The following is a 23390-nucleotide window of genomic DNA, read 5'->3' on the forward strand; positions in this document are numbered from 1 at the left end:
AAGAAAAATCAACTGAAAGACACATACATAAGAATTAAATAATTATATCATAGTACCTGTATAAGCTACACTGGTCATGCCTGGATCCCGCCCAGTCATGCTTGTAGGAGCTTGAAACTGCATATCATAGTAGCCCTATAAAAATAAACGTAAACTTAACAAGTACACTTTTTACACAAAAACATTACTCCTAAGAGTTTGAAGTGCTCAAAAGTTAAATTATGCCTATCAGTCACAAATGAACTTTCACTCAAAACCAGATTGAAACACAATCAAAATGAAAATTAAGCACAACATTGGTTAGAAGGAATCTTGTAAGTTTTTCACTTCAACATAAAAACAGTGATGACGTTACTTTAGAAAATATAACATAAAGACGCTTAATGAGAAGCTGAGTCCAAAAGTTTTTTTTTTATGAAAAAATAAATTAGTTATATATTTTGAAAGAGTTGAAGTTACTTTAAATTTCTAATCAGTTAAAAAAAAGAAAGCTTAAGGCATTTTCTACAGTGATTCCAGGTTAAAGAGGCATACAATTGTGGTTATCTCAAAAACAAGGTTAAAATATTCCCTACTACAAAGCAAGAAAATTTTAAAAAGCAATGTTTATAGTCATTCATCGTCAAAGTCACATCCAATCTTGGTCAAATGTTAGTCAAAACAAGGTTAAAAATATGATCTAAAGTGAAGGTCACAGACAAAACAATTTTACTACAATCATTCTCAATCAAAAACACATCCAACATACAAAATGATGAGTAGAGTAGTAAGTCTATGAAAATTATAACTATCTCATGAAGCTTGGTGATGAATGAATGGCTCATAGTGCAATTACTATTATCTTTTAAGAAAAAAAAAATCATAGAACACAAAGACTAATTGGATGAACAAAAACGAGATAGGTTATAGATGCTAAGGGTCAAGGTTGAATGATGTTACAAGTGAAGGTATGAGAAAGCGACATTACAAAATGGGAGGAAATAAAAAAAGCCATTTGAGATGATCAGACTAATATGTAGTGTGTGAAAAGCAGATGATGGGCAGCCACAATATTAATGATGATGATGATGAAAACAGGCTACAATTTGTCACATACCAAAGTGGATAGCTTCGACTGCAACATCTGCATGTCTTCATAACTATAGACAGGCGACTGTAAACCCTTCAAAGAGAGAAACAAATCATGAAGAACATACATTGTAAAGTCTACTGTGTTTTTTCCCCCAAGTGTCAAAAGTTATTGCACACAGGGTGGTGAAAATTAAATAAATTGTGTAAAGAGAAAGCCAAGGTGATAGGGTAAGTGTGTAGTAAAATGTTTGCTATAAAAAAAAAGTATTTAATTTTCTTAGAGGATTAAAAAAAAAGTCCGTAAGAATAAAGGTATACAATTAATGCTTACCATGGATGAGAGTTTGGATTGTAATACTTGCACATCTTCATAACTGTAGATGGGCTGTTGCAAACCCTGTAAATAAGGTATGAAATAAAGCATTTCTTCATAATTTCAAATTTATTACAGAATACAAAATAAATCAGAGTGAAAATCAAAAATTTCTTACGTAGAATGGCAAACTGGCCTGCCCCATAACATACTGATGACCCAACATTGCAGCTGGCATATTTTGTGGAATATTTGGTACTGCTTTACCTGCTGAAGATATTAAAATCAATTTAAGAACATAAAACAAAAAAATACAAACTAAAAAATTAAAAATAGCACTTACTTGCAGAGAGAGAGTTCTTGAGCACTGATGTTGTGGTGGTTGAAGATGATGTTGAAACAAGACCCAAGACAGAGTTCATATTCGAAGAATTTTGTACCGAATGATTCGTAGCCGACGTTTGTGCCAAACTGCTCACAGATAAGACACTTGAACTAGTTGTCGTACTTGGAACTTCGTAAGAGTGCTGCAAATCATAAAACAAAATATATTGGATTAAATATTTTTCACAAAATTTAGATAAATTAAGTGAGAATACATCTTAAGAATGAAGCCTTTTTTATTTTTACTATCTCTAAAGATGCTTTTATAACTTCATTGTATCTGGATAGAAGAAGGGGTTAGACATCTAAATTAGGCTAATTTAAGTTCTAAAGTAAACTATAATGCCCATGAAGCCAGACTAGTTATGTTTTGCATGAAAACACAATTAGTACCAAAAATATGCTTTGATACACATGGATGGTAATGTTTTTTTCACAATGAAAAAGACTGCCTTTGGAGAAACTAGATTCTCCCAACCCAAGAGAAGAAAAATGTAATCAAATAATTCATAATTACATTTTTAGTCTAATGCAATAAATAGCATTAACTTCAAATATATTTATTTCATGTCAGATGTAAAAAACAAAATATGTAAAATCACAAATAAATACAGTAATATTAATAAAAAAAAGTGTCAACAGTAAGGACATTTTTCAGCACACTGGTTTACATTGCATTTTACTACAACAAAATAGGCACTAAACTAAAATTATATTAGTAAACATTTATCTAATACAAGTGTATTTATCTATTTATAAAATAAAATCAACACAAATAAAATATATTAAAAAATAAATTATTACCATAAAAATAGATTATTATAACAATCACATTAAAAATAATTCGAATAGAAATAAATAAAAAATATTATAAAAAAAGAGTTATTTCTTTAAAAAAGTACATGTAAAGAGCTTCTGAAGTTTAACTTTATTTAAATTATTCTTATAATATTTTTAACTGGTTGCAACTTGCATAATCACTGAGAAAACTTTCTTATTGGTAACATATATATTTTAATACATAAATCAGAATCTTAAAGGTTAAATTGTTTTTCTACTCACAACAAATCACTAAATCTAACCTGCAGACGAGTTATATTAGGAACGAAATTATGCTTTTAAGTATAATCGAATTTAATTAGCTGGAATTCTAAAAATATATACCTCAAATATTGTACCACCTTGCATACCCTCCAACTTATGAGGATTTTGAAAATAATTCTTTCTAGTGGTAGGTAGCGAACCAAAGTAGAAATTTTTAAAGCAAATGGATCTCTCATAAAACTTTTATCAGAACTTAAGAATCTAGCCATATGGCCTGCACTTTTATAAGTAATAGTGGACAAGTTACGCTAAAATTAATTTTTTTAAATATTAAGACATTAATTTTGCTACCGTCTGAAAAGAAGATTTCTGAAACTACAGAAATTCCGTAGCAGTTGGAGGGTATGCACCTTGTCATAAAACCCTTTCCTAAAACCATGCAAGTTGGTAGCAATACTTAAAAAATAAATGTTACTTCGATTCAGTTTTATCTGGAAGAAAAATCTCATCCCAGAACAAATTTTACTTCAATCAAAATAATAAAAAATTATTATCTGCATGTTTTGAAGGAATTACACTGTAATGACTTTTTTTCACAACAAAATTATCAAAAATGAATGTTCGCCACCAAATTTATTTTTAAATCTAATCCTTCAACTTCACTTTTGAAAAAAACTGAAAATTTATTAATAAATATTTAAAAAGCAATATGAGTTTCATTGAAAAAATTTTACTTACTTGAGATGAATTGTGTTGGGATTCTAGGAGGGATGATTCTTTCACACTGTGGTTAAGAGAATTAGATAATTTAGAATTGGATACAGAAGTAGAGATCATAGAACCAGACTGAGCAGCTGTAGTCACTGCACCACTGTATACACTTTGTTGACTATTATAACTGCTATTATTTGTTCCATAAGAAGATGAATGGGAACTATAACCTAAGAGCAAAAATTGTGGGAACATTTTAAGCAATAAATTTAATTAAAATATAAATCTATTAGTTAAGGAATAAGAAAAAAAGATTTTTAAAAATTACTCGCAAATAACATTTTTAAAAAGGTTTATGTATTTTTTAATAAATTAAACAATAAACTATTTTTCATAAATTTATTTAATAACGCTGCCTTTGCTTAACACAGAGAATTTTTAGAACAGTCAATTTGCTATAACTCGGAGTACCATAAATATCAATAATTGTGAAACTGCAATTCTAACCTAAAAAAATTTATATTGCATTTTTGGAAATAAATTAACATAAAACAGCTTACTTCACCATAAAAATTTGGTAAAGTAGTATTTTGTTAGTTGAGTTTTTGTTTTTTCATAAAATGTTGAATTATCAAAAATTCGATTTCAATGAATTCTATAAATAAGACTATAGATTTGAAGAACGATGTACATGGTGTACAATCCCAATGGCAAAGAAGTTTGAACCATTAAATTTCACAAATTTTTTGAAGCATTAATTAAAATAAAAAGATGCTAGGTAAAAAATATAAATCTTTTAATTGATTAATTTAAAATATTAATTATTCTTTGAAAAAAAATCCAACATTTTGAACTCACACAAAAATTAGGAATCTTTGGACAAAAGCTATAAATCAGGACATTCACCAACCTTGGAATGTGGAAATAAAAGGATAAATATAGACAAGGGCGCCGGCAGCGGGGTGCACTTGCACCCCCCTGGCTTTTTTTAAACAATTAAAGAGATACAGGAAAAAAAATTTGGTTATAAAATTTTTTTTTTATTAAAAATATTTTTATTCAAGAACAAATAATTAAGTAATTATTGATAAATAACAAATAAAAAAATTGTATAATCAAACAAGAATTGCAATCATCTTGTTAACTGTCCAAATCTGTTTATAACTTTTTCAATGAATTCTGAGTCATCTTTTCTTATGCACACTGAGCAAGCACAAACTACTTAATCTCTTGTGAAACATTGTAGACGGATTCCATGTTTTGATGCTTCGCATTGTACTAAAAGTGCGTTCAATAGTACAGTTTTATCCGCTACAGCTCGATAAAACGGTGTGGCCTGAATAACTAAATCGATGTATTCGAGGGATTCATAAGATATTGAAATAGATGAAGAAAATTAACAGATGGAAGTATATGTAATAACAAAACATAACAGAATATTTTCACTTTTTTCAGGGGGGAGAGTAATTTGTTAGAGAGTTGCACCCCCTTTTATATCATTCTGCTGGCGCCCTTGAATATAGATGCCCACATTCAAATTGATCCAGCTTATATCAAACAGAGAACTTCTGGATCGGTATTGTCTCAATGTAGGAGAAATTAGCTCAGTTAACAAAACTGATGCAAAAATTTTTATAAAAATAAAAACATACCTGTTACAAAATATAATTCATATATTCGCGATTCTTCATACTATACATTCATATATTCTTCATACTAAAAAACATCAATTATAGTCATAATTGACATTTTGAAACTGGAAGAATGAAGAAACCAACGATATGCAAAAATAAAAAATCAGGCTCTTTCCAACTTTTGTTGAAATTTCAACCATAATAAAGGGAGAAAAAAAAATTTAATTCATTTAATATTACAAATTAATACCTCAATACATATACTCATTACAATGATGATTATATCAGTCAATCAATTATATCAGTCATTAATTTACTAAATTAATCTTTAAATTATACAACCATTATTAAGTCTATTAACAAATAAAATTTAAAAATATAATGAAGGAGATACAAGATATGATTTTTGAAACATCCATAATCATCTAAAAATATCATTGAATTACACGCCATTAAGACATGAAATTTACCAGTTTGAGAAGAATAGGAGCTTGCTGTTGTGGTAACAGGAGTAGAATAAGGTGTAGGCTGTAGACCATAAGCAGATGAGGATCCTGAAACGTAAGAGGAATTCTGAGATTGCCCCTGATATTTTGGCTGGGATGGCTGATTGCTAGATATATCACTGGATCCACTGTTCATGGATGAAGAAGTGTGGGTGTAGCTCACAGTAGATGGCACAAGGTTGGACGAGTTCAACACTGACTTTTGATTGGAATAAGAAGAATATGCCGAATCATGAGTGGATGTGTTAAAATTCAGAGCACTCTGGTCTGACTTGTTACTCATCATAGTACCTAGGAAAAAAATATATATATATTTTAAAAAATAAAATAACTCAAAATTTTTTAAAACTGAGACTGTAATCTGAGATTCCAACTTGGAAATTATGATTTCAGAAATAATCACACATAACTTTTAATGATTTTCAGTAATCCTCAGTAACATTAAAGTTTTACCTCATAATTTTAACATTAAAGATTTATTGTTTATTTTAATGGTACTATAAATTAAAAATTAATAAGAATTAATTCATTATATAATTATCTTAATAATTAATATTCCAAAACTGTTTTGTTTAAAAAAAGAGATAAAATTTGAGTTTAAGATTCACCTAAAAAGGTACATAAATACATACTTGTATAATAGAACACAAAATAAGAAACTGAAACTTCAATAAAAAATTGTTTATTTATCTGCTATATGGAAATCTAATTTAGTACTTTGCTTTACAGCTCTTATCTCAGCATCAGAAAATGTCCTTTCAAAACACACTTTTTTGTTTGTTAATGCTACAAAACACGTGCCCTTCCACACTACATGCATGACCATAACATTGCATTACTTTTTCATCTTTTGCTTGACGTTCCATTGCATTGAGAGCTACATTATTCACATATACTGGCTTTTTTGCTCGTTAAATCTTCGTTAAAAAACAACGCGACAAAAACGATCAATTGCTTAAGCAGACAGTAAGTACCGCTTATTTCTGTGCTGTTGACATGACGGATTGAAAGCGTGAGAGCTAGAAGCGCTACGTTTAAAAGGAGCATCCTCACTGCGCCCAAAAATGCATTTCAGATCGCCGTCCTCTTCGACCAATACGATTCAATGAGAATGATTCTTAAAGAGAAAAATTTATAGAATAAAAATTAAACTTTTGGATGAGTTAAAAATTATTTTTCCGTAATTTTGGGGGAGTAGCCCGTAATAGCAAAATGTTGTCATAAAATCCGTAATAATTACAGTATTGATTCTTAAAAGGAAAAATTATAGAATAAAATTGAAACTTTCGGATGAGTTAAAAACTATTTTTCACTAATTTTGGGGGAGTAGCCCGTAATAGCGTAATGTTGTCATAAAATCCGTAATAATTACGGTAAATCCATAATAGTTGGCATCTCAGTGTAATATAACTAACAGCAAGATATGAGATTTTTAGAGGCGCCAACTTTCCAAACAGGCTATTAGTAATTAGAAGTACAATAACACAAACAGAGCTCATACAAGACCTTCAAGGAGGCAGAATGCTATTTTCCCCTAAAAAAGGGCCTCTATCACAAAACAGAGTTTTTTAAGACCATTAAATTAAATTAAAAATAACTCCCCAGTCAAATTCGCAAATTTTATATATTAGTTTTAAAATGAGGACAATTCTCGAATTTTGAAAATGGTGCATGTCGTAATAACAACCGCAAATCAATTATTGCCGCAAATCAATCGTGTGATAGTGATGATTAAATATGAAATTTGTATTGTATTAATTACACCAGAATAAAAAACCATTAGGACTAATAGCTGTAAAAAAAATAATAAAAACAAAACGGCATGGATGTATGATAAAATTTACCTACATTAAACACGTCAAAAAGTGACTGCTTAAATCAGAAAAGTCGCTTGTCATAATAACATTGTATAAAAATCATCAGAATAAGAAAAGAAAAAAAGGTGGAAATTGCCAGAAACGAAGTTGATTTACAATGGATTCATTGCAAATCGAACATCTGTCCTTTAACAAGTCAGGGGCATAATTAGGTTTATGGGGCATGCAGGGAGGAATTTTTTAATCAAAGGGCCTACTATGAATGATGAACATATAAAGCTATAACATAATACTATATAGCCTTTAATACAATATAAGTAATAATAATATATAATTCTACCTAAGTATATACTTAATACTACACCTGAACATAGTATAAAATATAAAAAGGTATCACTTAGGTGTTATTTTTTTCTTACAATTATTAAGTAGAAAGTTCAAAAATTGATAACTTTTGGAAGATATGGGGTGGATATAATTTCAACAGATAATTACGAAAATTTTCAAAAAAAAAAAAAACAAACAAACAAAATAAAAACTTTATTTTTTACTCAACCCTAACACAGTAATCTTTGACTACGAAATTGTAACAATTATAAATAAATATTGTAATAGCTAGCCCTTCTTTATTTTATTTTTACAGACAGATGATCTTTTTTTATCTTCACACAAATAATTAATAGAATTTTTCTAGAGAAGAAAAGGTTGAAAACATCGCAATAAATTTTAGAGATTACAATATTAATATAAGCTAACATCCTTTATTATAGATAACATTACTGCACTTTGAAATTACATTTGTGAAGATTATATGATCTAATAGATGAGAAAAAAAAATTACTTTTTTTTTTCTCTTGTCAGTAGAACAGTGTTTTGATCGTAGAAATAAAATGGGTGAGAATGTCTCACCCTTTCTCAAAAACAGGGTGAGATTTCAAAAAGTTAAGTGAGATCTAAAAATTAAAAAAAAAAAACACTCAAAGAGACTTGAAAAAAAAAATCATTTCTTTAATTATAATAAATTTTTAACATCTTCTAATTTTTAAAGCATTAAATATTTTTTTTGCATCATCATATGGAAAATGTTCTACATCTACTTTTTCATCAGCTATTCTCATTAGGTTGCTCAAATCGGCTTTTGTTTCGTTTTGATCGTTTCTACCCACATTTGTTTCCTTTTCATTTGTCCGTTTCGGAGTAGAAGATATTGCCTTTACAAGGTATTTGTCCATCTTGCATTAATGTGCAAAAACATGTCTTACATGGAGAAACCTTACCTACGGTAAACACGTGGTTGCAGAGAAATGCGTTAAAGAGGTTTGGAGGGATGGTGCTCTGTTGTTCTTAAAGGTTCTGAACAATACTGGTAAATAGGAAGCTAGATAATGGGGCAGATGTTGAAAATAATGAAAGATCCAGGAAGAAAATTGAAACGGATTTCATTCTAAATGGCGTAATGAGAATTTTTTTTCAAAATGCAAGAAATTCGAAAATTTTGAAATTGGTTAATTGAATGCGTGAATTTCTTGCGGTAATCAATTTTTAACGTGAGAAAAGAAAAAAAAAAACTAGCGAGATTCTCGCGCTGTAGTGAAAACACTGGTAGAATAATAATAAATAATAAGGACTAGTGTTGCCATATATAATGTTGAAACAATAAACTTTAAACTTAGCTAATAACACAATGTTTTTATTTTTTAAAAAGTAAATTCATCCGAAACGTTTTTAATTTAAATTTCAAATATAAATTAATTAATGAGTATTTCCACTCTATTTAAATGTCAAAAAAAATATGAATAAGTAATTTCAAAAGATTTGCAACCATTCTACTTGAGAAACAAAAAATTAAATATGTATCCATGCTCTTTAAATTTGATAAGAGATTTCATAAATTTGATAAGACATATACATACTTTCTAGATTGCTACCTTGATTTGATCGATGATTAACAAATGAAGACACATTTTCAACACTTTTATGCTCACTTTGAGATAATAAAATACTCTCTTGGTTTGCAACCTAAAATAAATAACAAGTGTAAATCAAAAATCAATGAGCTTGTTAAAAAACATTTTTCTATATAAGTCGCAACTAACTTCGGAAAACATTTATTGCAAATTACTACAGGGTGCGTAGCCAAATCTTTGAATCAAAAATAAGCACTTTTTAAAAACTTTTCAAGCACTATTATCACTAAGTTACAAAAGTTAAATTAAAAATAATGTAACTCTAGTGAAAAATATCAGAAAGTCTTTTTTTGAAATGATAATAATATTTGTTTTCTTGGAAAGGTGTGTCGTTTATGAAAGAGCAAAATCATTGATCTGTCTGGGTTTTTTTAAGAGGTACCTATCTTGTGAAAATTTAGACATAATTAGTGCAAATAAAAAATTATATTTAAAAAATCAACACAANAAAGAAAAACATTTCATAAGGATCTGATATTCTCTATCCGAATTGGAGCACTCGGGTTTGGGTTTAAAGTGCGCGTGTATGCACAAGTCATAACGTGGGTACGGCATGAAGTCCGCATGAATGATTACGTAGCAAACTCCCCATTTTTCGTGAAATGCATGGGATCCACCAGATATCACTGAAAGGAGACAAAAAAAAATTTCGGAAAAAAGCACTTTTTAAAAACGCCAGCTAAAAAAAGCACCTTTAAAAGCTTTTAAAAACGAAATCCCCCAAAAAGCACCTTTAAGTACTTTTTACAAACGCTACGCACCCTGTACTATAAATACCGTTTAAAAAGAAAAAAACTATTTTTTTTTAGAAATGAAAATTTTTTTTCTATAAATTCTATAAATAAAATTGCATAAATAAGACAAAATTTAATTAGACATTTATATACTGATATCAATTTAAATACAGCATTGAAAACAATTCATTAAAAATAGAACATCATACACTATGTCCAATAGTAACTTTTCAGGGTAGATAGTAGACTTATAGATATTTTGAGGGTATTATAAGAAGGGCAACGACCAATTATGAATACATAATAACTCAAAAATAAAATAACCCTACTTTACTAACCCCTTTCTTTACCCTAATTTATATCGGCTCTTAGGTTCTTAACACCCAGTTTTTAAACTGATAAAGGTTGCTAAAAATCAACCCATTAGTTATTTCACAAAAATTATAAGAACTGCATGATCATTTTAAACGTGGTTAGGTGCTTTTAATTAGGAAAATATGACAATGTAGATGGTTGAACTTTCCTTAAATTTTTTGTAAATGTATGTTTTTTAGTTAATAAAACAAAATAATAACTTACCTTTTGTGACTGGCCAAGTTCATTGGATATAGAGTTCTGACTTGGGCTACTGTGAGACCCAATATTATAAGTAGATTCTTTACTCATAGTCACGGAAGATGGCAAAGCATTTGAGTAAGCTGAAGAGGTAATGCTCGATGGTAATGTTTGACTATTTACATGACTGGAAACACTTGAGCTATTAAGGGAAAGATGACGCTTATCATTGCAAAATATTAAGAAATTATAACTACTTTTAAATATACAAAGTCTTCACACAATATTTAAAAAAGTTAATATTCATTACTTGCTTTAATACGTTACACGATAATAAGACAATCAAAAGATGAAAATTATAAACTTTTAATTAAATTTCATTCATAAAATACTGATGACTTGCTTAAATAAAGGAAACTTCAATTCATACCTTTGTCCTAGATCCTGATAAGCACTACTGGTTTCACCAGATGTGAAGTCAAACGGCGATGAATCAGTACCAAACTGTAAAGCTCCAAATTGTACATCTAGAGATGTGACTGCATCATCAGGCATTACTACAGCCGATTCTGGAATCTATACAGAGATGCAAAAGAAATTTAATAAATAAAAATACACCATTTTTATAATTAGGGCCAGGATGTTGAGGAGAAATCCAATTACTTGCATTTCTAGTTTTGTTTCCCCTATAGAACATAACTATTTTTTTTTCCTTTGGTATTTTTATCATTTAGTAATTTCATCTTTTCTCTAATAATTGTCATAATAATTTTGAATTTCTTTTATTTTAAGAGAATTTTGCTATTGAAATATATATATATATATTTAAATCATAAGTTTCGCATTGGATCCAATTATTTTAAACATCCCTAGTAACAAGTGTTGACAATAATAAAAGTATTTGCTGTTGGGCAAAAAGCATGATGTTCTTAAAAATTTTAACTAAAAATTTTAACTAAAAATTTATTAATTTTTAATTACCTTTATCAAGTATTTCATTACAATTTATTCCTTACTAGCATATTTGTTTTAAATATTTAAACAATGAATATAAATTATAATTTATAACTCTTTTAAAATGTTAATACAAAACATGTTTTTGAGAATTTCTAAGGGCATTATTTTTCATTTTTAGGTTATTTTTTATATTTTAAATTATTTTGCAGACTATAAAGGCATTTTACAAGAATTTTCAGGTCTTCAACATCACAGCTCTGGTCATAACTTATAAGATAAAAAACAATGTGCTACATACATTTTAAATAAAAAGTTAAAGTTAGCAGAAGTTAGGAAAATAACTATGTAGAATAGGGGTGCACAATTTGTGGTTACGGGAAACATGCGGCCAGCAGACTTGTTGATGAGTGGCCCGCAAGAACTTCGGAACTCAATTTTTTTTAATTAAAAATTTCTAAAATTTTGAATTGTAAATTTGCGTAATGATTTTTTGATGCACTCAATTTGCACAGATTCTATTGAAAATCTATATTGTTTCTTGATTGCTTTTTCAAGGGTTATTGCTACAAAATTATGTATGATTGATTAAAAAAATTAAAAAAAAATTAAAATATTACAATGTGCGAGTTTCGTATTTGAGTAATAAATTTTTGACTGCCATCAATTTTTCCAGCTTTATTATAAATAGTGTATTATAAAAACTAGTATAAATACAGCACATACATACATATATTAATAAATCAATTTAATTATTTTTAAATATCAGTTTTTATTATTATTACTTTGAATTAAACTTAATTAAAAGTATTTAATTTACCAAAAATATGTTTCTAAAGTTTGTTGATAAAAATATTTAATCTTAAAAACACCAATTTTAAGATATAAATAATCACATTTGTCACCACAATGACTAAATATGCTTATAGCCCTCCATTAGTCAGCCTGCTGCGTGAGTGGCCCCTCACTCAAAAAGGTTGTGCATTCCTCATATATAACTACAGAAAAGTACACCCTAAAGTAGAACTCCAGAAAAGTGCACATGTATGATAAAAGATTGAACAAATAAACGAACAGAAGTATGAAATTATTTTATTCACCTTAGACGGAGGTGGTAGTCTAGCTTTTGGTGGCGGTTTCACCCTTTGCGGTAGAGGAGATGTTTGATGTTGCGAGGTTGTTGTTTTTGTTGTGCTCATACTCTGTTGGGATGCAACAGGCGAATGCAGATCCCTTGAAATATGAACACCGGATGAGGACGTTGAAGAATAATTGGACTGGGAGACAATAACTTGTTGCAGCTCAGGTGGAAGTTGAACATGATGTTGACTGCTAGTGTTATTAACACTATAGCTTGATGGATAGTTAGGGCTGTTTGACTGAAATGAACTAGAGTTGATTGAGGGGGCAGCGGGGGTATTTTGACTCACAACCTACAAACATAAATTGAATTTAACAAAACATAATTTTACAACAAACATAATAAACATTTAGCAAAATAAATATTTCAAATTTCATTAATATCAATGTAAGGAGTAAAGGAAGAAAAGTTAGGGGTTAGCTTCAAGATAGATAGAAAGAGTAAAAAGTTAATATATAATGTCACACATTTTAATATCAAACAATCATTATCAGAGCTATTCATAGTTTCAAAAATGCCCTTAAACATGTTTATTAGTTACTTGGTTCAGTATTTCTTTAATAAAATTATTTTAAAAAAATTAAATAATTTTGAAACGTAAAATACAATGAGTATTAGGGCAAAACATTGCCAAAAGTAAATTACATTATCCTTACATTCATAGTATTTAACAAATATGAGATAAATGAATTTTTTTAAGAAACAAGAATTAAGTTCTTATTTATATTTAATCTTTTCCTAACTTTTATCTTAAAATAAAACATTTTTCGTAAAAAAATGTTTTGAAGTAATTAATTTTTTTAATTAAGATTGTAAAAAATTTCTTGTGCGAAAGAAGTTTGGAATTTCTATCACGCTCAAAACAATTTTGGAAGAAGGTGTTTCTAGGCTAGCTGTTTACAAAAAAGGAACTACAATTAAAACACTACAGTCAATCGGTGCCTTAATTAATCCATAATATAATAAATAGGAACAATTGTTAAATAATACTATTTAAATTTATCATTTTAACAAGAAAAATTCTGTTTTAAGAATTATCACCACCTAAATTAAATTTTACTTTAATCAACAAGTAGAATTCACAATATTAAAATTAAAATAAGAGTTAAACAACAACTTACACCAACTGCTGCTTTAATTTGAGCTTCAGCTTGTTTTGCAAATTGGTTGAAGTCAAAATGTGATTGCGACTGTGGTGCCACTGCTTGCTGCATTTGAGGGATCTGCTGAGACAATAGAGAAGCCGGTCCCACAGATGGACCATTAGTAGCCGGCATGCTTGAATTCTGTTCAGAACTAGAGGCAGATTTTTGCAAAAAACTCGCTAAATCAATACTAAAAAGAAAATAATTTTTGTACTATTTACTAATAAATATATTGTAAAGATAAAAATTGCATAATGTAAAAATTTATAAAAAAAGCAGATAAAAATCAAAACAGACACATGGAACTATTTACAACAATTACTAAATGCAAACAACTTTTGTTGTGGCTGCACAGCACTGAGCTCTTCCGCTCCGCTAAACTTCAACACCCCGACTTAATCAACTAGATATTTAAAACAACTTTCCTAGTTCCAAGAACATTAATATTTATCTTTGCACAAATCACTGAATAAATGATACATACATCTAATTATTTAATAATTTACATTGAATACAATCAAAGAAAAGAGAATAAAAATTACTTTTGCCCGAGAGCTGTAGCTGTTGGAATGTCTAATCCAGCAACTGCAGTTGATTGAGTGCCAGCACTAGGGGTAAAAACTTTAGTTTCTGTCAGCTATAAAACAAAAGAATTTTTAGACTTAATTTCCAGACATAACATTTCACATTACTTAACAAGCATTCTGTTGTATAGAAAGGATACTGACACAAAAGCCAGATGAGGCAATACTAAGTTTTAATTAAGTAAAATGCTTTAATATGCACTTATAGTGCAACAAAAAATAAATGAATATACATACATTTTCTGCCCAATCTTCTTCACTCCATTCTTCTGTAACTGCAACATCAGACCAGTTTCCTAAAAAAGCACTTTAAATTAATAATATGGTCTAAATAAAGTAGGTTGTCACTGCTAACTTCAACAATCTTTTCACTTTCGATCTCTAGCAATAAAGCTTTGACACATTTAATTATTGCAAACCCGATTTAAAAAGATATTGTCGACGCCAATTTCAATATCTTCAAAAGAATCTAAAACAATCCTCCATTTGTTAAAAAAATTGAATGTAGATAAGCAAGAGTCAGTACGAGGTTTCTTTATATCTTTCCAAAAAGGGTGAAAAAAACTGTACTGTGGTGGTTGCAATAACTAACTCAGTTGATGTCAAAATTCAACTTCACTTGTTCACTCAATGCATTGCCCCTATACTTTTATGTATGTGCTAGACCAAATGTTTTGCAAAATGCAAAAGCTGATTAAAAAAAATTAAACCAAATGAATAGATATGAAGGCATGATGTTTGCAGAGCAACTGAAAAATCTCCTGCAGATATAAAATGGCAACATGCTTTGCATGTTGCCACTTGCAAACTATTTCAAGTAAAACAAATGTCAAAGACAGGCATAAAGTTCATTTACTAAAAAATTTACAAGATATTTCCTTCAATATAAATGAAAACAATAAAAAGAATGTTATCCCTAAAGGATTGTCATTAAGCCAGCACACGGGAAGCAAAAATTTACAGAATTTTTTCGGCATTGACATTCTTGCTAAAATATCTAAAGGTTGTAAATGAACCAAATTTTATAGGGTTAAGAAAAAATTTGTTCATCATTTCACCCGTCAAGTATAAAACAAAAAATAAATAAATAAATAATTACTACGATATAAAAACAATAATTGGTCAAATTAAGCTTTTATTTTTATTTTAAGTTAAATATTTTTTTAATTCTCTAATAAAAAGTGAATATAATACAGAAATCAAAACATTATTTAACAAATGAGAAATTATTTTCTTGGACATTTGAGTAAAATTTATGCCAAAACAAAAATGCAGAAAATAACTAAATAAATTAAAAATTTAATTGCACCCAAAAACCATATATCAACCAACTTTCAAAAGACTAACTGAGATAAAAAAAAATTAAGTAAAAATAAATAAAAGAGGAAAAAGTGAGTAAAAGAAAGCATGTTACATAAAGAAATCAAACTAATGCATTTTATAAACAATTAAGCAGATCTGTTTGATTGCAACAAATGCAATAACAAGCAAAATTTCTGTTGATGTGTATCGTACAAAGTTTTGTAGCTATTTAACAACGGATACATTCACGGGAATTGATAACTATTAAAAAATTACATAAAACTGATATAAATACAAAAAATTTAAAATCTGAAAAATAATTTCATGCTCAAAATCTGTATCTTCAATAATAATAAAAATTATACATACCGACAGTCATTGTTGAATCTGCAGCATTGGTCATGTTGACTTTTTCAGCGGTACTATTATTCCATGTGTCGATAGACTCCGGAAAACCATCATTATTCTGGAGACCTCTATTTTGAAAAGTTCGACTACGGCCACCCCTGCCTCTTCCTCTACCTAAAAACATAAATTAAGATTACTTTTACACAATACATCAAAATGAGAATTCTCTTAAATTAAAAGCTATGATAAAATAAATGAACTAATAATTGAACATTAGATTTTTCCTATGGTCTTTATCTTCAGACCTCTGCTGCATTATCTTTTTTAAATACAGTCAAGCCCCGCTATAGTGAACACGGTTTATAGTGAACTCCCGGATATAGTGAACGAAATATTTGGTCCCGTGCCTTGCTATACAGTATAATGTTATTTTTTGTGGATATAGTGAACCAAAAAAGTGAGGAGGTTGGATATAATGAACTTTTTTCTGTCTTCGACTGATTTTTTGGTAATAATTTTGAAATTTCTACTTCAAAATAAATACATATACCAATGTTTAAAACCATCTATAGAGGGTAATACTGCGATAAGCATTTTTTCTTGTTAGCTTCTTTTATTTCACTTTCCAATCCCTAAACAAACCAAGCAGATGCTTCCAACTCAGGCAGATGATGCACCTGTAAGGTGTCAGTGGGATCAATATGCATTTTCAGCCAGAGGGAATGAGTAATTATTCGTTATTGGTCAAAGGGTTGGACACTAATATGTGTCGATAAGGCCCTCATTTCAACTCCTTTTTGCTCTCAGTTCAGTTAAAAAAAGTCTGCGAACAAGTGTCTCAAATTTAACTATGAAGACCAGTAAACGTAAAACGTTCTACATTGATTATAAAATGGGCATAATCAGAAAAATTTAAAATGGTCGCAATCAAGTTGATATTGGCAGGGAATATAAACTATTCAAATCTGCAGTTTGTAACATAGGGAAAAATAGCCGATTAATAATTTCTGCTCATGAAAAAAATTTAGAATGCAGAAAAAAGTTGAGAAAAGCAGATCACAAGGATTTTGAAGAAGCATTACTGAAGTGGTTAAACATTCGAAGAAGCCGCAATCTTCCAATATCTGGACAAATGTCGATGAATTTATTAAGCGATTTTATGAGACTACTTTTATGTGCTCGAATGGCAGTTTAGGCAGTTTTAGAAAGCAGAATAACAGAAATTCAGGAAAAATTATCTGAGAGTCAGGAAGTGTTTCCGTATCTGATGTTGAGGATTGCTCATCAGCTAAAAATTGCTAATTTTTTTTTTGCACGCAAGACAAAGAATATTGAAAAATAACACATTTTTTGCTACTACATAATATTTTTCAGTCATTTATTTGAATAATGTGTAATAAAAGGGAGGAGTTTGGGAACCATTAGTTAAATTGCCTACGTAACGGATATAGTGAACTCCCGGTTATAGTGAACCAAAAGTTCGGTCCCTTGAAGGTTCACTATAGCGGGGTTTGACTGTATCAACAACCTTAATTAAATTAGAAAAATACAAGAAACATGAAATTAAAAATAAATAAAAAAATTACCTGAAAAGTTTTTCCTTGGACCTCGCGATCGGCCTTCATTGTTCCTCTCTCTGCGACCCTCTTGTAAATTCCTTTCGTTTTTCTCATTTTCTTTATTTCTCCCTAAAGTGAAATTTTCATCACATTAAAGTGTGGCAATAATGATTTCTTTAAAATTTTAAACCTGTGATTCAATATTCTAGAAATCGCATAGAATAAGATCACATACAAGAGTGTACACAATCAGAAAAATGACAAATTTACTAAGATAAACAAAAAATAGCGAGACACTTTTATCTATGTGACTTTTCTAAATTTCAAAACAAATACAGGGCGGATTATTTAATTTCTTCAAATATATTTTTAAAAAGAATTAAGAGCAGTAGCGAAAAAAAAATTAAGATATCTTAAGACATATATCAATATTTTACAAAATTACATGCTTTTTAAGCATTTTATTAATCATAATAAAGGAGTTTACTGATTTTATTTTAATTAGAAAATGAAACTATAACTGGGGAATTTAAAAGATGAAGTACATAATGAATTTCAATAACAATAGGATTTACCTAACAAAGATAGTAGACTTCTCTGACTCCAATAATATGCTTATATTTTTGGTCATAACTAGAAGATAGTAAGATTTTTCTTTTGATTATTGAATTATCATTTTAGCAAAAGTTTCTTTTTAATTAAAATTGTTTTCATGTGAAATTTCAATTGAAATCCATTGATGATATTCTAATTAATGTCTAAAAAGAGAGGAAAAAAAACTTAATACACCACATACCAATAATAAAGCTAAGTGTTAATTATTTTTCAATGACTAAACTTATGTATACATAAAAAATATTTATTAATTATTACTTTTGGGAAAAAGTTTATGTTCAAGTCACAAACAAAAAAATTAAATTAGCTGTTAACAAGTTCAGTTTTATTATGAAAAATAATACATTATAAACTTGGAAAATAATACATTATAAAAAAAAAATAATATTTCCATTATTTTCAGCCGAAAATAGACAAGAAACACATATTTCGGTCTAAAGGACATGTTTTATGATGTATATTCCTTTTAAGTCTTGCTGCAAAACAAACAAAATTTTGTTTTTACAGTTACAGCTAGATTGCAATCATTTATAACATAAAGATTCAACTATGTATATATTTCTGTTTTTATATTTCTATTGTATCTCTCAACAAATCTTATACCTAGAGCTTGATTGAGAAATGTTTAACTATATTGTGTTAACAATTTTGCTAGAAATCAAATTATAGAACTTTCCTTAGAAAAGCAAAACAGAAACAGATTGATCTGGAAATTTAAAAAAAAAAAAAACAACTGGAAATGGATTGGTCATGTTTTATGTAATTCTGAGAAATTTTAAAATAAATTAAGTTTTAGATTGGAACCCTCAGGGCAATAGAAAAAGAGGAACACTTAATAAATACTTGGCGCAGGATGATTGTTAACGAATTGAAAACAATAGGAAAGACAGTGAGTGAGGCAAAATATCTGGCCACAAATAAGAGTGAGATGGAAAGCTATGATAGAATTGCTAAAATAGTGAGAGAGGCAAAATATCTGGCCACAAATAAGAGTGAGATGGAAAGCTATAATAGAATTGATAAAACAGTGAGCGAGGCAAAATATCTGGCCACAAATAAGAGTGAGATGGAAAGCTATGATAGAATTGTCAAAACAGTGAATGAGGCAAAATATCTGGCCACAAATAAGAGTGAGATGGAAAGCTATGATCATGAGTGCCACTTGAAAAAAATTTTAAGACTGAACTCTTTTTTTGACCAATTAACATGATCTAATGTAGTTTATCAGAATTTTCTGAAATTTATAGCGCACTGACTCGAAAATGTATCTTTCCATGATAATGGCACAGATATTAAATCAATGATTTGATTATTTTTCTAATAAAATTTTTTCATTTTATAAATTTTTTTACAGCAATTAAGATAAAAATAACAGCTAACTCTATACATCTTTTTATAATAAACTACTAATTTTTTCATGAAGATATTCATATCTTTACTTCACCATTATTTTTTGTCTTATCTCCAAAAATTTATTCAATTTTTTTTTTTTTTTAAATTTAACTTTGATTAGCATTTCAAAACATTAAGAGTAAAATAAAAACTGAAGCAAATTTCGACACAACAATAGTACAAATTTTGTGTAAGCAAGCAAGCACTGTAGCAATGTTTACAGACCCTAATTTTTTGCATGACTTCACTTTTATATTTTTGAAAGCATTTATCCAATTTTTTTCATTTCGGTGTGACATCATTACTTGATCATTTCGCAATAATTCAATAACAATGCTTACATTAAAATTTATTATTTTTAACAGAAAATATTTGCTAACCTATTAAGGAAAAATGATGTTTTAATTTAAAAAACAAGCAGAAAAGAGACATTAATTGATGAAATTTAGTCTACTGATTTTTCTCCAGACTGATTTCAGTCCCGAGGACTGAAGAGTGGCACCCTTGGCTATGATAGAATTGCTAAAACAGTGAGCGAGGCAAAATATCTGGCCACAAACAAGAGTGAGATGGAAAGCTATGATAGAATTGCTAAGTTCTGTGAAAGTCTCTTAAAACAGTTGTAAAAAGAAATTTTAACAATATAAAATACTTACAATTTCGATTCTGATTTCCTCCACGATTCATGCGAGGAGGACCTCTGTATCTATAAGATCCTTCACCCCTCTGCTTTGGTTCCCTTCGTCTGTTTGTATTCTCGACAACTGGTTCTTTTTCTTCTTTTTCAACTGGTGCAGGTTCATGACCATTGACTTCTGGAGCTTTCTGTTGAGTCTGTCTGTTTTTCTTTTTCTTGCCGGATGTTTCCCACTTGCCCTATAAAGAATAACAATATCATAACTTAACATATCTTATTTAAATAACAGCCTTAACATGCTCGTGCTAACAGGCTAATACCATTCTTTTTTTATTAAAGGAGATCCTTAAGGATTTGAAGATCATTTATTTGGATATCTTAGTTAATTGAAGTAGTTCCTTAATTAGGTTATGTGTTATTTGTATTCATGTGGAGTCTTGGTGATTAGAACATCAATCATTTGTATACTTAAGTTAACTGAAATTCTTTAATTATTTTTACAGTTTATATTTATCCTTAGAAAGAATGGGTCATTCTAAAAAAATCCTAAACCTCATAATTACTTTTATTAGTATGTTAAATGTGACATAACTGCAGTGCTATAAACACTTTTTTTTTTAAATATACCATTTATTAATACACTGAATTGATAAAGGTATGTTGTCGATAAAAGAAACCATAAATAAAACAATTTTAAAAATAAATATTTGTGAAAGATCCTTTGAATAGAATTTTCTATTAATATAACTCACTACTTATATTGGCTTCGTTTCTTACTAAAACCCAATCGGAAGATTTAATCCTTCAAAATTTAAAATCTGGTCAATAATCAAAACTTTAATTTTTTTAATAAAATTTTAAAAAGCAGCTAAATGTTCTAAAGGTTAAGAATTCTATGATTATTGAATTATTAATTGGATTAAGAGAACAAGGAAATTGATCAAGCTTTTTCAAGCTCAAATAATGCATTGTGCATTATCTAAATATCATAATCAGTAATTCATCTATAGTTTCCAGAGTAACAAACTTGATAAATGAAGTTTTTTTTTCTTTCTAAAGTTAATTCAAGTCTTCAAAATTTTGATATGCAATTTAGGTAGAATTGATATGAGCTTCAATCACTTTAGTTGATATTGATGAGCTTCGAAACGGATATTCGTAATTTCATAACTCTACAAGGAGCTGCAAACAAGAAAACAAATTTCACTTTGGTTCTACATTAAAACTGTAATTCCACCAATTATGTATAAACAACTAGTTTAACTTTATTAAGATACAAAAATAAAGGGTTTTTGGAAAAAAAAATAGCATTTAAAATGATTCAAATTATTTTGGAAAAGTTCAGAGCTAGTAACAAAGATTAAATTAATTTTAAGCAAGATAATAGAGGAAAAAATAAATATTAAAAATTAAGCATAAAATTAAGAATCTTAGTTAAATTCATAAAATAATAAATGATAACTAAGTGAGAGACAAAAAAATTCACACCTGTGCTTAATCTTCACCAATTAATAGATATCAAGCTTCATTCAGAAGTTTTTATAAATTTAGAAAGGTGCAGGATAAAATCTATTTTTTTCTCAACTACAAAAACTATTTTCATTACAGTGCTCATTCTAGTACAGGGTTCATTCTAGAGAGGTCGTACTCCTGTCTATTCTTAGAATAAAAATTTTATGTCCTGTGTGCCCTTCAAACCTGATCAAGCGCCTTGACTTTTAAAAAAAATTATCAGCAGTAACGATGAAATTTTTTTAACAGTTTTTCAAATTCTGTATATTTAGCACTGTTTGAAGCCTTCAACTTGAGACTGTTCTATCAATTAGACGTCGTTTAATGAAATTTGCAGCTGCTATTAATAACTTTGGTTCTATTTTACTAGGGATTTTTAAACTATCATATACCAGAGTTCCCACTCTTTCAACCAAGCAAAAATTAAATACTTTTAAGGACTTTTTTTTTGTTGAAAAAATCAAGTGCTTTTTGAAAAATTAAGAAATGAAAACTAGATGTGATAAAATTGTATATTTAAGCTTCTTTAAAAGTTAAGCAAATTTTTTGGAAAGACAAAACCTTGTTTTTTTTTTATGAGTGCCTCTTTTTAAAGCATAATGTCTAGAATAAACCAAGTAAATATTTTCTTACAACTTAAAATTAATAAAAATCCTAGAATATGACATTTAGAACATCAATTAAGTAAAATCATAATATCTTTAATGTCTAATACAATCAAAAATATAAATGGATCATTACTTCGTCTTCATTGCCCTCTAAAAGCATAATTGTAGCACGGTTTGAATCATTGTCACAATCATGAAGAGCCACCAAGGCATCATCTTTTGTTCTTCCTGTTATTTCTATGATCTACAAGACAAATAAATTAAATAAAATAGCTATATCTCATAAGAACAGTAAGCTTAAGATAAAACAATAACTATGACACCTTTTCAAAAATATAACACCCCTGTAGCAAAATTTTTATGGGCTTTCTGTGACAAACTTCCCTAGCATTAATATTTTTCTTCAAAATATTTTTCTTTATAGCAATTACTAATTTAAAGTAACAGAAACGTTGTGCTTAAAGAAGAAAGTTTAGAATAAAAAACTTATCTTTTAATCTTTTGCAATTTCTGAATTTCTAATTTTATATTATTAATTTTAAATTGCAGTTTGAAGCCAGTCATTACAGACATTTTTTAAAATCCCAAATGAGAATAGAAAAATCACTATTTCTTTCCTCTCTGATGTGCAAGAAAGATATCTTTAAAAAAAAAATTATGCAGAGAAAATATTTTTTTGAAAAATTATGCAGAAAGTAAAAACAAAATTTACCCTTCCCAAACGAAAAATCTTTCTGCAAAAACTAACATTCTGCGACAATGTCACCGCAATTCTGTCACAGAGGAAACTACATTTAATTCTAATATTATCACTTCAGCTATTTTTAGCTTTATTACATGGATAATTCTAAGGCAGC

General features: G+C 28.6%; 1 protein-coding gene across 7 annotated transcripts in view; it reads right to left on the reverse strand.

Moving 5' to 3' along the window:
• Positions 1-23390, reverse strand: part of LOC107440173 (ubiquitin-associated protein-like lingerer) — a 39037-nt gene that overhangs the window by 9731 nt on the left and 5916 nt on the right. For 2 of the 7 annotated variants that reach the window (XM_016053015.4, XM_016053016.4), the window contains exons 4-21: positions 22667-22777; positions 20433-20652; positions 17797-17898; positions 16232-16384; positions 14798-14856; positions 14519-14613; positions 13953-14166; positions 12791-13123; positions 11167-11312; positions 10761-10938; positions 9394-9499; positions 5628-5954; positions 3551-3753; positions 1728-1911; positions 1563-1654; positions 1403-1468; positions 1097-1162; positions 57-135 (exon numbers count right to left, since the gene is read on the reverse strand). In XM_016053015.4, the coding sequence (XP_015908501.1) occupies positions 57-135; positions 1097-1162; positions 1403-1468; positions 1563-1654; positions 1728-1911; positions 3551-3753; positions 5628-5954; positions 9394-9499; positions 10761-10938; positions 11167-11312; positions 12791-13123; positions 13953-14166; positions 14519-14613; positions 14798-14856; positions 16232-16384; positions 17797-17898; positions 20433-20652; positions 22667-22777 (2734 nt within the window). The remainder of the gene's footprint in view (positions 1-56; positions 136-1096; positions 1163-1402; positions 1469-1562; positions 1655-1727; positions 1912-3550; positions 3754-5627; positions 5955-9393; positions 9500-10760; positions 10939-11166; positions 11313-12790; positions 13124-13952; positions 14167-14518; positions 14614-14797; positions 14857-16231; positions 16385-17796; positions 17899-20432; positions 20653-22666; positions 22778-23390) is intronic. The other 5 variants (XM_016053019.4, XM_071186211.1, XM_016053018.4 and 2 more) reach the window with 3 other exon arrangements.

The sequence above is a fragment of the Parasteatoda tepidariorum genome, chromosome 10 (genome assembly GCF_043381705.1).
Source record: "Parasteatoda tepidariorum isolate YZ-2023 chromosome 10, CAS_Ptep_4.0, whole genome shotgun sequence".
NCBI lineage: Eukaryota > Metazoa > Arthropoda > Arachnida > Araneae > Theridiidae > Parasteatoda > Parasteatoda tepidariorum.